At 50.2% G+C, this 13,916-nt stretch overlaps 2 protein-coding genes across 2 annotated transcripts in view; one reads left to right on the forward strand and one right to left on the reverse strand.

The window, feature by feature from the left end:
* The window catches only part of PIGL (phosphatidylinositol glycan anchor biosynthesis class L), a 51,597-nt gene extending 48,125 nt beyond the window's left edge, over window positions 1–3,472 (forward strand). The window contains exons 6-7 of the mRNA XM_063402728.1: window positions 1,685–1,818; window positions 2,883–3,472. Of these exons, the coding sequence (XP_063258798.1) occupies window positions 1,685–1,818; window positions 2,883–2,981 (233 nt within the window). The 3' untranslated portion in view covers window positions 2,982–3,472. The remainder of the gene's footprint in view (window positions 1–1,684; window positions 1,819–2,882) is intronic.
* A 281-nt stretch (window positions 3,473–3,753) lies between these two features.
* Window positions 3,754–6,953, reverse strand: CENPV (centromere protein V). Its single transcript, XM_063402729.1, has 5 exons — window positions 6,692–6,953; window positions 5,661–5,759; window positions 4,841–4,910; window positions 4,361–4,475; window positions 3,754–4,017 (listed from the first exon to the last, which is right to left on the reverse strand). The coding sequence occupies exons 1-5, from the start codon at window positions 6,922–6,924 to the stop codon at window positions 3,893–3,895; spliced, it is 642 nt and encodes a 213-aa protein (XP_063258799.1). The 5' UTR covers window positions 6,925–6,953; the 3' UTR covers window positions 3,754–3,892.
* Between the last annotated feature and the right edge of the window lie 6,963 nt (window positions 6,954–13,916).

The following is a 13,916-nucleotide window of genomic DNA, read 5'->3' on the forward strand; positions in this document are numbered from 1 at the left end:
TCCCGCACGTCCCGGGGCACTGCCCAGCGGCCGCTCCGTGACCCTGCGGGGCCGGGGCAGCGGGGACACGGCGGCGGCACGGCTGGGGCCGGAGGTGCGGGGCAGCGGGGACACGGCGGCGGCACGGCTGGGGCCGGAGGTGCGGGGCAGCGGGGACACGGCGGCGGCACGGCTGGGGCCGGAGGTGCGGGGCAGCGGGGACACGGCGGCGGCACGGCTGGGGCCGGAGGTGCGGGGCAGCGGGGACACGGCGGCGGCACGGCTGGGGCCGGAGGTGCGGGGCAGCGGGGACACGGCGGCGGCACGGCTGGGGCCGGAGGTGCGGGGCAGCGGTGCCGCAGGGATGCGCTGCCGCCGATCGCGCCGCTCCCCGGCCGGCGGACTCCGCCACCTCCCGGCGGCTCCCGAGCAGCGCCGCCGCTTCCAGCCGCGATTTTCCGCCGCTGCCCCGCACTGCTCGGGCTGCTGGCCCGGTGGAAGCCGCGGGGATTGCCCTTGAGGGCTCTGCCGCTGCCCGTTGCTGCCCACAGGGGGAGAAAATCACTCTGTGTGACCTGCTGGGGAGTCACCCGATGTCCCGTGTCCCTGCAATGGAACGGGAGCGTGGCCCCGGAGCCCTCTGTGGTACTGACATGGAGAGTTAACCAGACCTGCTTTGGAGAGCGGGAGAGGCTGTTGAAAAGTTGGAACAACACCCTTGGAGAAAAGAAAAGAAAGGATTTGAAAGATCCTGGAGATGTGCCAGAGGGAGTCCAGGAGAGCTTTGTTCTGTCTCTTCTGTGTGATTTCACTGTTTCAGGGCTCACTGAAGGAAATCTTATTGCAAATCGAATTACATCTCTGACCACCTGTGTAAACTGTGACTTTGCCCTCTTCTGTCAAACTTTAATACAGTGTGGGAAGTGTGGAACATAATCACAGCAGCTTCCAAGCCAAGGAAATCCCAAAGCAGCTCCCTTGAGAGCTACAGACTCTTAATGGGACCATCAGTAGCTCTGAACTCATAAGTGAAGACAATTTAGCCATGGTAAAAAAAAATAGCAATTAATGTTTGAGTTCAAAGGGATCTTTAAAACAGAAAAAAACCCCTTTGACATCAGCAGAACCTTGAAACGTTACCTTAATCTTCTTCATCACAAACATCTGAACAATGAATTCAGAACTCTGTTAAAGTGTAACTGCCTGCCTGAGTTAATATTGGATTCCTGAGGCTTGTAAATATTTATTCTGTAGCTAAGAACTGGAGTAGAAAGATGAAATTTCATTTTGGTATCTGAACCAGGAACTACTGTTTTAAAATTCCATTATATGGTACAGTGTCAGCATTCAGAGAATCATCACCTATTTTTTGAGCCTAATTATGCAGGAAGAATTTTAATTGTAAGCAAAAAAACCCACCCAGTTTTTGTGATATTCAAAGCCAGCTTTGTTTTCCACAGACTATTGCAGAACAAGAACCAGTACAAGGTCATATACAGAATAAGAACCAATACAAATGGTCATAGATGTGCACTGGGCACAAAGAAATCCTGCTGGGAGCATCAGAAGTTGTTCCCCTTTTCCACAAAAAAGATTCCCAAGGCCAGCAGCACAGGGAGGCTGCAAAGAGCTGCTGAGCCTGGAGAAAAGGGCACCTTACAAGAATGCTGTTGTTTTGAAATATTTATCCTCTTTCTCTGTGCAGGGTGCCGTGTGCTGGTGCTGGAATCAGTAAATCTCTGCAGGAAATACATTTCCTTCCTGGATGTCCTCATTTCCTGCCTCCTGCCCAGGGATGCTCTCTTCATCCTCACAGAGGAGGAGACTGAGCAAGCCAAGGTGAGCTGGTGGCACCTGCCTGACCTGTCTGAGTGGCCCATCATCACTGTGAGCTCTTTAGTCACAAGTGTCACATTCCCAGGAAATGCCAGAAGTAGTTGTACCCATGGGTTATAAATGTCACTGAGGAATGTCTGCAGCAATTTTTAAAAACATGGACAAGCCAGGTTACCTCGTGTGCTGCATGACAGGACAGGGCTGAGCAGATCTGCAGCTCAGACACTCACAGGGCACTGAGTTTTACACTCTCCAGGATGCAGGATGCATTTCAAAGGAAACTGGATCCAACACAGTATTGTGAACATGTGAGTGGCCTGTTAAAGCCTGGCACGACTGCATGCCAGAACAGCATCCTTGGATCACGGCTCTCACTAAAAATGGAGACAGCCTGTGAACTTGTGGTCCAAAGCTCTTCACAAGTTCCCTTTACTGTACATTTTTAAACTATTTTGCTGCACAGGATCTCACACATTTACTCCACAGTTCCCTATATCAGAATCTGATTAGCTCCTCTTCCATAGCATGAAAATATTTACCCAGCAAACAGTGCTGTTAATTCACAAATTATAAACTTTTCCTGCTTCTAAGGCTGTTAAAAGATGGAGTTACTTATGGAAACAGCTTGGATAAAGGTGGTGTTCATTATTCCCATGGGTTTTTGTTCCTGAGATCTGACCTTTCGAGGCTGGTGCACTGTAAATAGACTCAGTTGCAGCTGGCAGGGTGTGGTCAGGAGCAGAGATGTTCCCAGACACACCTATCAGTGTTCACACTCCTGCATGTGAACACTTCCCCAGGCCTGGGATCACAGGGGGAGGAGCAGAAGTGACACCTAAAGTGCCCTTTCTAGCAGGACTGTCTGAACATCAGGCAGCACAAAATCAGACTTGGGGGCAGACAGGCCCAGAGCTTGGGCAGCCTTCCACCTCCCCTGCCTCTCCCTGCTCACTGGAAACAGGCTGTCCTATAAATGGGCACTGACCCTCACAGCAGGAGCAGGAAGCTGCCCTCACACCAGCTCTGGAAGGTTCCTGTAATGCTCTCTGCACTGTTTTTCCTCCTAGAGAGCCATGCGGTGCCACCACAGCCAACTCCTCTGGTTCCGCCAGCTCTACCTGCTCTTCTCCCGGTACCTGGTGGTCAATTCACTGCGCCTGCTCTGACAGCACACCAGTCACAGGACTAAAAGAATGAGCAAAAAAATGACTGTGCCAGGCCCAGGACTCAAGAAAGCTCCTGTGTTAGGTGCCCAACAGGATGGGGTGCTCTTTGTGTGGCATTCTCCACACTACAAAACCCAGGCGGGGTGAACCGCCTTCTGAATATCTTGTTGCCTGATACATTGAGAACAGAGATAACAGCTACTCTATTTTATCATCATAAAAGCTTAAATAAGATGAGAAATTTGGATTAAGTGGGAGTCAAGCCCTGGAGGATTCTGCATTGGAGAAGGTATGGCACAAACTGTTTCCCCAAGAGGACAGAGCTGCAAGGACTGCTTGGCAACTCTCCCTTGGTGCTTTTGTAAAATCCAGGTATCAGGAGGAACTTTTCAAAGATCATGCTATCTCCATAGATACCACAACCACAACACCTTTGTTATTCAGTCAGAACTTTAAAAAGCCGAAGCTTTTAAATAAAACATCAGAAATCATGCAATTTCTTCTAATTGCACTGATGTTTGCTATTGCTTCTTTTATACACATTGTGTTCCAGGCTCCACCTTCACAGTGTCCCTCCTGAAATATGAGCTCTTCTTAATTCAGAACAGGGCTCAAGATCAACTCACAAGAGTCTCAGCAGGACACAGGAATGAGGTGCAAGTGACTGTAATGAGGTCTTTGTATTAGCACAGCTAAAGCAAAGTGCCAAACTAGCAACCCTGCAGTGGTTTACAGAGCAGAGGCAGTTTGAAAACTGAACGTCACAAAGGAATGAGACAATCAGCATAGAAAGATTTATTTAAGAAACAGAGAACAGGTAACAGTAACGTAGAGATTGATTTCACCAACCATCACCCAGGAAACCCCAGAATGCAGTTCCATGGCAGTGCTCCCAAGGCTGCTGGAAGGGTTCAGGGTTTTGACATCTCTCTGATGGTCTTGTGTTCCCTCACTGCTTTCTCCCATTCCTTGCCATTGATGTCCTCTGTGATAATGGTCTGCACGGTGCCATCGTCCAGACAGTGGGGAGCTATTCCTGAAGAAAGACAGAGTACACAGAAACCTGCTTTTCATGAAGTGTGGGAGATGCCTGCTCCATTCCATGGCTGGGGCATCTCAGGGAATTGTAAATGCTATTGCTGTAGCTGAGGAGCCTGGATGAGAATCCTGTCACAGGAAGAAGCCCACACATTATAGGTAAGACTGTTTCTTATGGAGGAGCTACAGGTTCAGACTGCAGTTCCCAGTGTTTATTAACACTTTAGGAACAAACTCTTGGGACACATGCTGCTCACTGCTGTCATGTCAGCATCCAATGGAGCCTTTATCCAAGGTGTGCTTGGTGGTTAACTGGTTAGCACAGCTTGCTTTGTACCTACCATAACCATCAGGGTTAGAACGAGGAGTATAAAAGCTCTGAACACCACAGGTCTTGCAGAACGTGTGCTGGGCACGGTGTGTGTTGAAGGTGTATGTTGTCAAATTGTCAGCACCCTAAGCAAAGGAAAAGCACTGTAAGTTTTCCATGGAAATAGATGGATTAATTACTTTTGGCCTGTAGCTAAGAAATGTACAATTTAAAATGCTGCCCTCCTGTCTTTATCTGAGATACAGAGCTGTGCATTCCTGCTCCTTTCCTGAACCCCAGTGCTTTCTGTGTAAAAGTGTCCATAACAGTCAGGCCTGGGAACTGCAGGAGCTCTGAACAAGATGCACTAACACAACCACACCAGACAGCTTAAAATGCAGCCATTTCCCCCAACCAGCCCAACCCAGGGCAGAAAACTGCTTGTTCTTGGCTCTTTGAGGATAACACTGCTCGTGCTCATGGCCATGCTCTTACTGTGTTCTTACTCTACCTTCAGCAGCTTGAAACGCGACGCTGGCACAATGAAGTGTCTGTTCTGTTTCTTTGTGCAAATGCTGCAACTGTAAAAGAAAAAGCAGACCTTTCTAGAAGAAGTGGACAGGTTGTAGAGCAGCAATCAGACCTCTTGACAACAGAAATTCCACTGACAGCTAGAATGGCTCAGAGGTAAGTGGCAAAAGTGGATTTGTGGTGTTGGTAGGGTTTGGCTGAAAACACCTGTGAACAGACTGACCCTACACAGGTACCCCAGTGAGATATTCTCACACGCAACTCTTGAGGACAAACTCCAGCCCTGAGAAATCCACTTAATGGTTCAGAGCACACTTGGGCTATTTTGCCAACGTTCATTACCTTGCAAACAAGAAAGTAAAGTTCAGAAGTTCACCCATGAGCTGGAAGCAAACAAGTTGCAGGCAAAGAGGGCTCACTGCTGAAACCAGAGAGTGTCTTAGTTTGAGGCACATGTGGTCAGAGCTGTACTGTCACTTGAGAAGAACAAGTTAAAAAAAGACCAATGTGCTTTGAGCCCCCTGCATGAGAGGAAACAGAAAGCAGATGGCTGAGCACCTGGACTCATTAGATCTCTCCTGACACTCTCTGTGTGAGCCTGGCTGTGAGACATGAAGTCCTGCCCAAAGCAGCACCTGAAATCACCAACACTGATCTCACAGTGGATCAGGACATAATTAGGGGTAAATCCTACGGAAACAGCTCAGAGGGTGTTCTGCAGCTGTCTCATCTTTAGCTCTAAGGCTGGAAAAGCCGAGAGCTGACATTTATCTCTGGGAACGGGGAACAAACCAACTCACTTGCAGTTAAACACGTGCAGATCTGCTGAAGCCCAGACCTCAAAGCGGACGGCTCCACAGTGACAGCCTCCTGTGTGCTTCACCAAACCCCTGTATTCACTGCAGAGAGACACAACACAGCTTTTGGGAGCATCCTCTCTTGGTTTTTTGCCCAAGAGAACAGTAAGGCTATACACGACATTATTCAGTTCAGTCTTGAGCTGTTGCAGAACACCAAGAAATGTATCCACTCAAATATATTTAATAACATATGTCAGAATGAGGATGGCTTTTGTCCTCTGCAGCAATTGCCTTTGTGGCTTAATTAAAATGGAAAGGAAAGAAGAGTGGAGTGTATTCCACTCAGTACAACACAGCTCCCCACTGCACTCCAGGTCACAGTGCTGACCCTAAAGCTGTGTCCATACACAACCCTACACAGAAACCAGGGCCATCACCTCAAAACAAACTGCTTGGAACTAAGAACTGAATTTCCCCACAATTTTTCCCATAGTTCTTCCAACACCATTAATATTCCTCCATTTAAAAGCTGGGGAAAGCAGAGATAAATGGATGCTACATAATATTTGAAATGTCTTTTATTTCGGGTGATAATTGCAGAGGAACTTTATGACCAAGGAATTTCTGAGCCTGTGCCTGTCCCCCTTCCCGAACCGCCTCCACAGCAGCTGGGCAGTCACCGTGCGGGTCAATCGCAAAATGCAAAGGAAAAAAAACATTTTCCTCCCAGATTCTGCCTCCCACGGACAGTTGCTGATGTGCCGTGCTCTGCACGGAGCGAGCACAGGAAATGGGTGGAGATTCAGCAGCTGAGCCTCGCGGAGCTCCCAAGGGCATTTTCGATGGGAGAGCCGTAAAACCCGGGAAGCTTTAGCACAGAAAACCACTTTTTTGGGTTTGTTTTTTTTTTTTTCCGTGGTGTGTGCGCCCCCTCCCCACCCCAGCCCACCCCTTCTCGGCAGCTGCGGGACCCGCGGTGCAGATGCCGCGCAGGGAGCGCGATCGGCAGGAGCCCCGGCCCCGTTACTCACTACGCGTCCAGCAGCAGCCGCGCCGCCTCCTCGCAGCTCAGCCGGTGCCGCTCCTGGAAGGCGGCCCAGCGCCCGCTCTGCGCCCCCAGATCGATGGCGCCGGGCCCGGGGGGCTCCGCCTCGGCCCCGGCCGGGGTTCCCCCCGCATTCCTGCCCCGGGCCCGGCGCGTCCCGCCCGCGGCCGCGCTGCCCCGCCGGGAGCGCCGAGCGCCGCCCGCCGCGCCGCGCCCCATGCGCCGCGTCCGCCTGCGCCGCCGGGGGGCGCCCCCGCGACGCGCACGGCCCGGGGGGCGGAACGGCGGCACCGGGGGCGGGAGGGGCGGAGGGGACACGGGAGGGGACACGGAAGGGGCTGAGGGGACAGGAGAGGGGCTGAGGGGACACGGGAGGGGCTGAGGGGACACGGGAGGGGACACAGGAGGGGCTGAGGGGACACGGGAGGGGACACGGGAGGGGCTGAGGGGACACAGGAGGGGCTGAGGGGACACGGGAGGGGACACGGGAGGGGCTGAGGGGACACGGGAGGGGACACGGGAGGGGCTGAGGGGACACGGGAGGGGACACAGGAGGGGCTGAGGGGATACGGGAGGGGACACGAGAGGGGCTGAGGGGACACAGGAGGGGCTGAGGGGACACGGGAGGGGACACGGGAGGGGCTGAGGGGACAGGGGAGGGGCTGAGGGGACACGGGAGGGGCCGAGGGGACACGGGAGGGGACACGGGAGGGGCTGAGGGGACAGGAAAGGGGCTGAGGGGACACAGGAGGGGCTAAGGGGACACGGGAGGGGCTGAGGGGACACAGCGGAACTGGGGGGCACCGGGCGGCACTGGGACACGGCGGGACCGGGAGGGGCTGGGGTACAACGAGCGGAACGCGCAGTGAAGAAATCTTTTCCTCATATCCAACCTAAAGCTCCCCTTTAGCTTGAGCCCCTGTCCGCTCATCCTTCCTTGTTACTTGGGAAGAGAACGATCCCAGCTCGCCACAGGCTCCTGTCAGGGGGCTGGAGAGAGGGAGAAGGTCCCCCCTGAGCTCCCGGTTCTCCAGGCTGAGCCCCCCCAGGTCCCTCAGCTACTCCTGGGGCTCCAGCCCCTTCCCAGCTCCCTCCCCTTCTCTGGACACTCCCCAGCCCCTCAATGTCCTCTTCTCGTGCTGGGCACAAACTGAGCCCAGCATTCGAGGTGTGGCCTCAGCGGTGCCCAGCACAGGGCCAGGCACTGCCCTATGGCATTGAACAGGCTGCCCAAGGACGCCGGTGAGCCACCAGCCCTGGAAGGGTTCAGGAAACTCTGGGATGTGGCACTTGGGGACATGGTTCAGTGGTGGACTTGGAACTGCTGTGTTAACACTTAGATTTGATGGTCTTAAAAGTTTTTTCCAGCCTTAAGGATTCTATGATTTTCTGATTCCAGGGCAGAAGCCAGGCATGCCAGTTATCCACAGGCATGAGCCCGAGGTTTTTTCTCTCATTCTGAACATGATTCCTCACATATTCACGGATGGGAAGGTGCTCAACAGACCCAAGGCGCTGCTGGAATTGTGGTGTTTCACTTCTCTGCTATGAACAGCCCTCATTTAGACACAACATTGCTGTGACAACACAGGATGTGCCTTTGGAAGTGTGTTTAGGCCTTCCTGAGGTTTGAAGTCATTGTGGCAGCTTGGCAGAGAAGTGGCTTCTAACACGATTCCCACTTAGCTTTTCACTAATTCTGTTACCAAAGTCTTGAAAATAAGAGAGTACATACCTTAAAAAGCAAAAAAACCCCAACCCTACCCAAAACAAAAACAACCAAAAAACCCCACCCCAAACCAATCAACCAAATAACAAAAAGGAAAATGTGAAATCATCCCTTTAATGGTAAATATCTTACAAAAGATTGTTCTTGAACACTGAAATCCAGTGCTGTTTCTCAAGTAAAACTATCAGTGCAGGGAAAAGTACAAAACTTGGAGTTGTCCAAGTCACACTTTGTAGGGGAAAAAATAATCACTCCAAAAACAAACCTTTGTGCTCAGTGTTGCACTACTGGAAACTTCTTTTGTTTGACATATAATCAAGAATTTGTAGTCAACAGGACTTAATGTCTTGCTCTTTCCAAGAAGGGGAAAGATGTAAACAAGTGAGCTGAGTCTTGAGAGGCAAAGAGGCACCAAAGTGTCCTGTGGCAGCCAGGAACATGGCAAAGCAAGAGGAATAAACATCCATCAGCACTCTGGTCTGGAAAAGAGCTTTAAAAACATGTGACTCCGGTGTTCAGGTTGCCTCCTGAGACTGCACATGCCAGCATTTGAGAATGCTAAGAATCCTGTGGCTCAGCACCTCTCTGATGATGGGAAAGGGCACTGAGTTACAATTTCCTGTTATCCCTTATTCGAACCTCTGCTCCAGTTGCTCATTCTCATGGAAGAACGTGAATACACCCTGCGTGACAAATTCATCTGGAGCTCCTGATCTGAGCCGCTCCCAGACCTTTAGTCAAACCAGATTACGTGTCAGTCACCTCATATTTTGGGAGGAAAAAGTCACTGAGGTGAAACTGGAAAGGCACTGAGCCTGTGCTGGCTGCAGCAGGGATTCATCTCCCCTTGGGCACGGCCAGCACCACTCACGGTCTGTCCTGTCCCAAAAACACCGAGCTGAACACACTGAAAGCCAGAGTGGAATTTTAGGAGCTCATTTTAGGGGCTCGTTATGTCGAGTCACACAAGTGACCCTCTGTAAGACAGGAGCCACCAGCACTCAAACACTCAAAAAGCAGTTCCTGGAGAAAACTGGAGTGAGTTTGTCCATGTAATATCTGCACATCTCTCACTCTCCGTGCCTCTCCACAATTAGTTCACTTTATTTTAAAGGCAGAAGCTGTTTTGAGAAGCTAAATTTGTTCCCCTGTGATGTTTCAGGATAAAGAACTGGAGGACAAAAATGGAAGTGCAAAATGCCATAGTAAAGAAATCGTTTCTCTTTTTTCATTTGTTTCATATTTTATCACTAAGGACTCAGAACACAAAACTGAGTCCCACATAAATAATCAATTCCAGAACTTTACAGTGGAACTCTGGATGATGATAAATGTCACAGATATTTTGAGCTGAAAGCCCTAAATTTCAGTGGTCAAATGTTGCATTGTCAGTGAACCTGGGCAGCACTTTCCCAGTGCCCAGAGAGTTAACACAGAGTTAACAGAGAGTTTCTCCGCTTCCAAAGCTGATGCAATGTTTGCTAGGAGAGGCCAACAGCTTAATGAAAAACGCATTTGCTGTTAAGCTTGAGAGGCAAAATGGAAAAGAAAGAATTATCCAGACTGATGACGGGGTGGACAAGAGGAAAAGTCCAGTAAATTACAGTTGGTTCTGTGTAGGTGTCTTGTGATGCTCAAAGGCCAACAGCAGCTGACGTGTTCAGTGTTGAAGTACAAAAGGGCTTTTCTGTGCCATCTCAGCTCTGCTTGTATAACAATGACTCAGCTCTGCAGCCCTGACTCACAGCCAGCATCGAAATTCTGCCTGTAAGAACAGTTTTATTCCCAAAGCAGCACTGAAAGCAGCCTCATGTTTGTGGGTGAAAGAGAATTAGGAACTGTGAATTTTTTTTATATCCAATAAGCAGAGAACTAGGAGTTGTGTACAGCTGAGAGCACACGTAAAAAACCCGAGGTGGTTCAAAGTATGTGGCTTGTTCAGGGGGGAAAATGGCAGTGCTTGGATTTTAGTCTCCCTGTGATGGAGGGGAAACATTCCGGACCTTTTCCTCCCCATCAAAGCACCCAAGCTGGATCTCAAAACAAACCGCAGGAGGTGACACTCCCGGGCTGTTCTGAGCGGCCTTGACAGTGTTTGTTTTGTTCCCTGTTACAGAGGCTCTGCTGAACATACCAACAACAATTAACAGCGGTTTAGGACTCATTGTTTCTGCCTGTTTCCTCTGCCATTTCTTCTTCTGTCTGCCTGTTTTCCAAGGAGCAACTTCGCTGTTTTGCTGGAAAACCTCACCCCAGCAAGCACAAGCTAAATGAGGCAGCAGAGAGGAGGTGAACAAAGAAGCTCCCTCCCTGCACTGCAGCTTGGATGGGATCCAAAACATTCCCGGGCAGGAGGCAGAGAGAGATGCAGACAAGGAGCTTTAGAACAGACCTGGCTATTAGCTGTTGCTTTCACTGCCACAACACAAGGGCACAAACCTGTGATTGCTGCCCTTTATAAAATGCCCTTTGGACATCTCCTTCCAGGAGAGCACGGGGAGCTCTCACATGTCCCCCAGGGTCACCCAGACCTGCCCAAGCCTGTTTGTGTGGCAGCACAGACCTGAAAGCTGAACCCATGTGCCCTACAAAGTCAAACTACACTTAAGACAAACAGGGAGAGAGAGGAGTATCACTAATTTTCATCTTTTTACTACCAATCTGTTTTTCTTAAAATTTGTTTTTCTTCTTTCAGCTCCTGAAGTCGGTGGCTTCTTAAAAACTTCATTTAGTGAAGATATTTTTAGCATAAGGCTATAAAAACAAAAACCGAGGGAGTTGTCTTTTCTTGGTAATCTCAGAATATCACAGTCAGCCTCCAGTACTTTGAATTCTGACTCACTATTTGTGTAACCCTCCAGGCTGGCAGCACGGGGACAAGCAGTGACATGCCACCGGTCTGTTTGTGTGCTGGGTGGAACTTGAGCCAAGCCCGGGCCTTATTGCACTGCTACAGGCTTGGGCAGACAGTATTTATCTCCACAACTGTAAACACGTAAATATAATTATACTGCATCATACACAGTGAGAGGCAGGTGAGTAATGCTATGAGATAAGAATATACATATATATATATATATATTTTTTTTTTTTTCCTTGTGGCAAGCAGCCCTATTTTGGTCTGAACAAGGAACAGTAACTGGACTTGCCACATGCCCTGTGGTGGCCTGGCTGGCTGTCCCAAGCTAAACCTGGTAGCTAAAGATAAACAGATTGCCTCATGTAGAAGTGATACCTCGTTGCTAGGACATTAGCCTACATAAAACCCAGACCCAGCTTGTGTTCCAGAATGTACAGATCTGTTGGAAACATTTCCCTGACCCCAGATTCTTCCCTCCTGAAAGTAGGTTGCTCTGTTCCACTGCCCAGTGACCTACTTTTGAAAAGAAATGTGTGTTCCCAACTGCAGGCCCCATGCCCTGGCAAGGGCTGCAGCCACCTGTGCGGTCAGAGCAGTCACAAGATAGAGATTCTGGGTTTTTCAGCTTTGCATTTATTTTTATACACTTCAAAGTCAGCTGCTCAATGGTTTTTATTCACCAAGAGGTACCAGAGGGAGAGGGAAATGTCTGTTAAATGCATGTGCTTTAGCATAGACTTAGCCATATTTAGGAAAAAAAAAACAAGGAAGGGCTCCTGTGTTTTCTGGTTTACACAGAAAGGAAGAAAACATTACAGAAATTCCTCTTTCTCCATCTACAGGAACATTAAAAGGAGAAATATGCACCCTAAAATCCTTAATAAATGTGTGATGTGCTTTAACACTGCCCAGGTTTTACATTAATCTCCAGCTTTACAGACGTGGCCTTTCATAATTGTAAATATTAGTTACTTGTGGCCTTTCCTCTGGGAAGAGTGCCTGGGATGTGCAGCAAGCACAGGCCAGCCTTGGAGCAAACCTTCAGCCACCTTGGCACCAGCAAACAAAACCCGTGCTGGAAACGCTGAGCACAACTGGCAGCACAAAGCAAACAGACAGGACATTGCCCAACTCTGCCTTTTGTCCTAAATTTATGCAGCCAAATAATATTTCCAAGGTTGGCGATTGCCATGGAGCTTCCTGAACTTTCCAGTTATCATTTTTTCCCCTCTTCCCATTCCTGCATTTTGAGTAATTATTGTTAGGATGATTTCATTTTTACTGTAAACCAGGAGGTGCTAGAAATCCTGGTAGGAGAAAGGAAAGTAAAAGGATTTTGTTGTTGGGGGTTGGATTTTTTTTTTCTTTTTGGTGGTTTTGTATTTTTGTCTGGGTTTGAGGTTTTCTAAGGGGGAAATGGAGCAGCTCTGTAGCGAATCTTGCCAGTCACACACGTGCTGATGCTTTGTGAGCAGAGGACTTAACAAGGTTATCTGGCTTCACTGAAGGAACAGCAGATAAAGCTGCTAAAAAAAACATAAAAACCATCTTGGATGTTGTGCACTCCATCTTTAATATGATACAAAACGAGCTAAGAGCCAGTCTGAAAGGTATAATGAGGTTTAATTAACCCGAGGCACGTTTCCACAGCAGTTCATGGAAGGTGGCTGCTTCATAACCGATCAAAGCTTCCTGTTCTGGAGGCGAGTAAACAACCATTTGAATTTCAAATGTCAGCATTTCATCGCAGGGCTTGTTTTGCAGGCTCAGATCAAGAGAATTAACTCGTCAGGCAGCTCCAGCCGGTTCCACGGGCAGCGGGGGAATGGGGCCGCGTGACTGCGGCCGCCCGTGTCACCCGCCAGGAGCCACCCACGCTCCTGGATTATGCTCTTTTTCCAACTTTGCAAACTCAGTTCTGCTTTTCCTCTCAGCCTTATAGGCCAGGACCAGCCCTACAGCCTATCCTGGGTTTTTCCATCGAGCCTCGGCCATGCTGGGGAAGGGCTGGGCAGAGGCCCCCGTGGGTCATAGAACACTGGCACCAAGGGTTACCCCTCTTTTTTTAGGGCGCTTCTCCCCCAGTTCGTGCCAGTTTGTTCCCTAAATGCTGCAGGGGTTCAGGCAGGAGCTAAAGAAGCCCCAGTATCGTTCCCAGCGCCATCACTAACCCCAATCCCCATTATAATCCCTCTCCCTGTCCCCTCATGGCCCCAGCTCCCCACCCCCCCCCCGCCGAAATCTGCCCCGCCAGGCGGCTCCCCCTCAGCAACAGCGTGACCTCACCGCGGACCAATCAGCGCCCAGCAGCGCCGAAGCTTCCAGAGCTTCCCCCTGCCCCCGCCGCCCCCGCCCCTCGCTAACTGCCCCCCCGAGCAGCCAATCAGCGCCCGCCCCCCGGCCCCCCTCACCAATCACCGCCCGACTTCCCGGTCTTTCCACTAACGCCTCTCCGCAGCTACGCGGCGAAAAACGGTTCCAGATCCATCCGCGCCCTCAGGAATTTGCAGATTTTTTAGGGTCTGATCCCCCTCATTGAAACTCTGGGACCCCTTTGCGTGCGAGAGAGGGATTGTAGCGGGGAAAAGGCGAGTGTTTTCCAGAACAGCCATCTTGTCCTGG

The sequence above is a fragment of the Prinia subflava genome, chromosome 8, assembly GCF_021018805.1.
Source record: "Prinia subflava isolate CZ2003 ecotype Zambia chromosome 8, Cam_Psub_1.2, whole genome shotgun sequence".
In the NCBI taxonomy this organism is placed as follows: domain Eukaryota; kingdom Metazoa; phylum Chordata; class Aves; order Passeriformes; family Cisticolidae; genus Prinia; species Prinia subflava.

What these genes read in the sequence shown, in the direction of transcription:
- CENPV (XM_063402729.1), bottom strand. Translation starts at nt 6,924, where the DNA reads ATGGGGCGCGGCGCGGCGGGCGGCGCTCGGCGCTCCCGGCGGGGCAGC. An exon ending in CTGCACGTGTTTAACTGCAA is followed by an intron (nt 4,911 to 5,660) that starts GTGAGTTGGTTT and finishes TTTCTTTTACAG; the next exon opens with TTGCAGCATTTGCACAAAGA. An exon ending in CGCGTTTCAAGCTGCTGAAG is followed by an intron (nt 4,476 to 4,840) that starts GTAGAGTAAGAA and finishes TCCTTTGCTTAG; the next exon opens with GGTGCTGACAATTTGACAAC.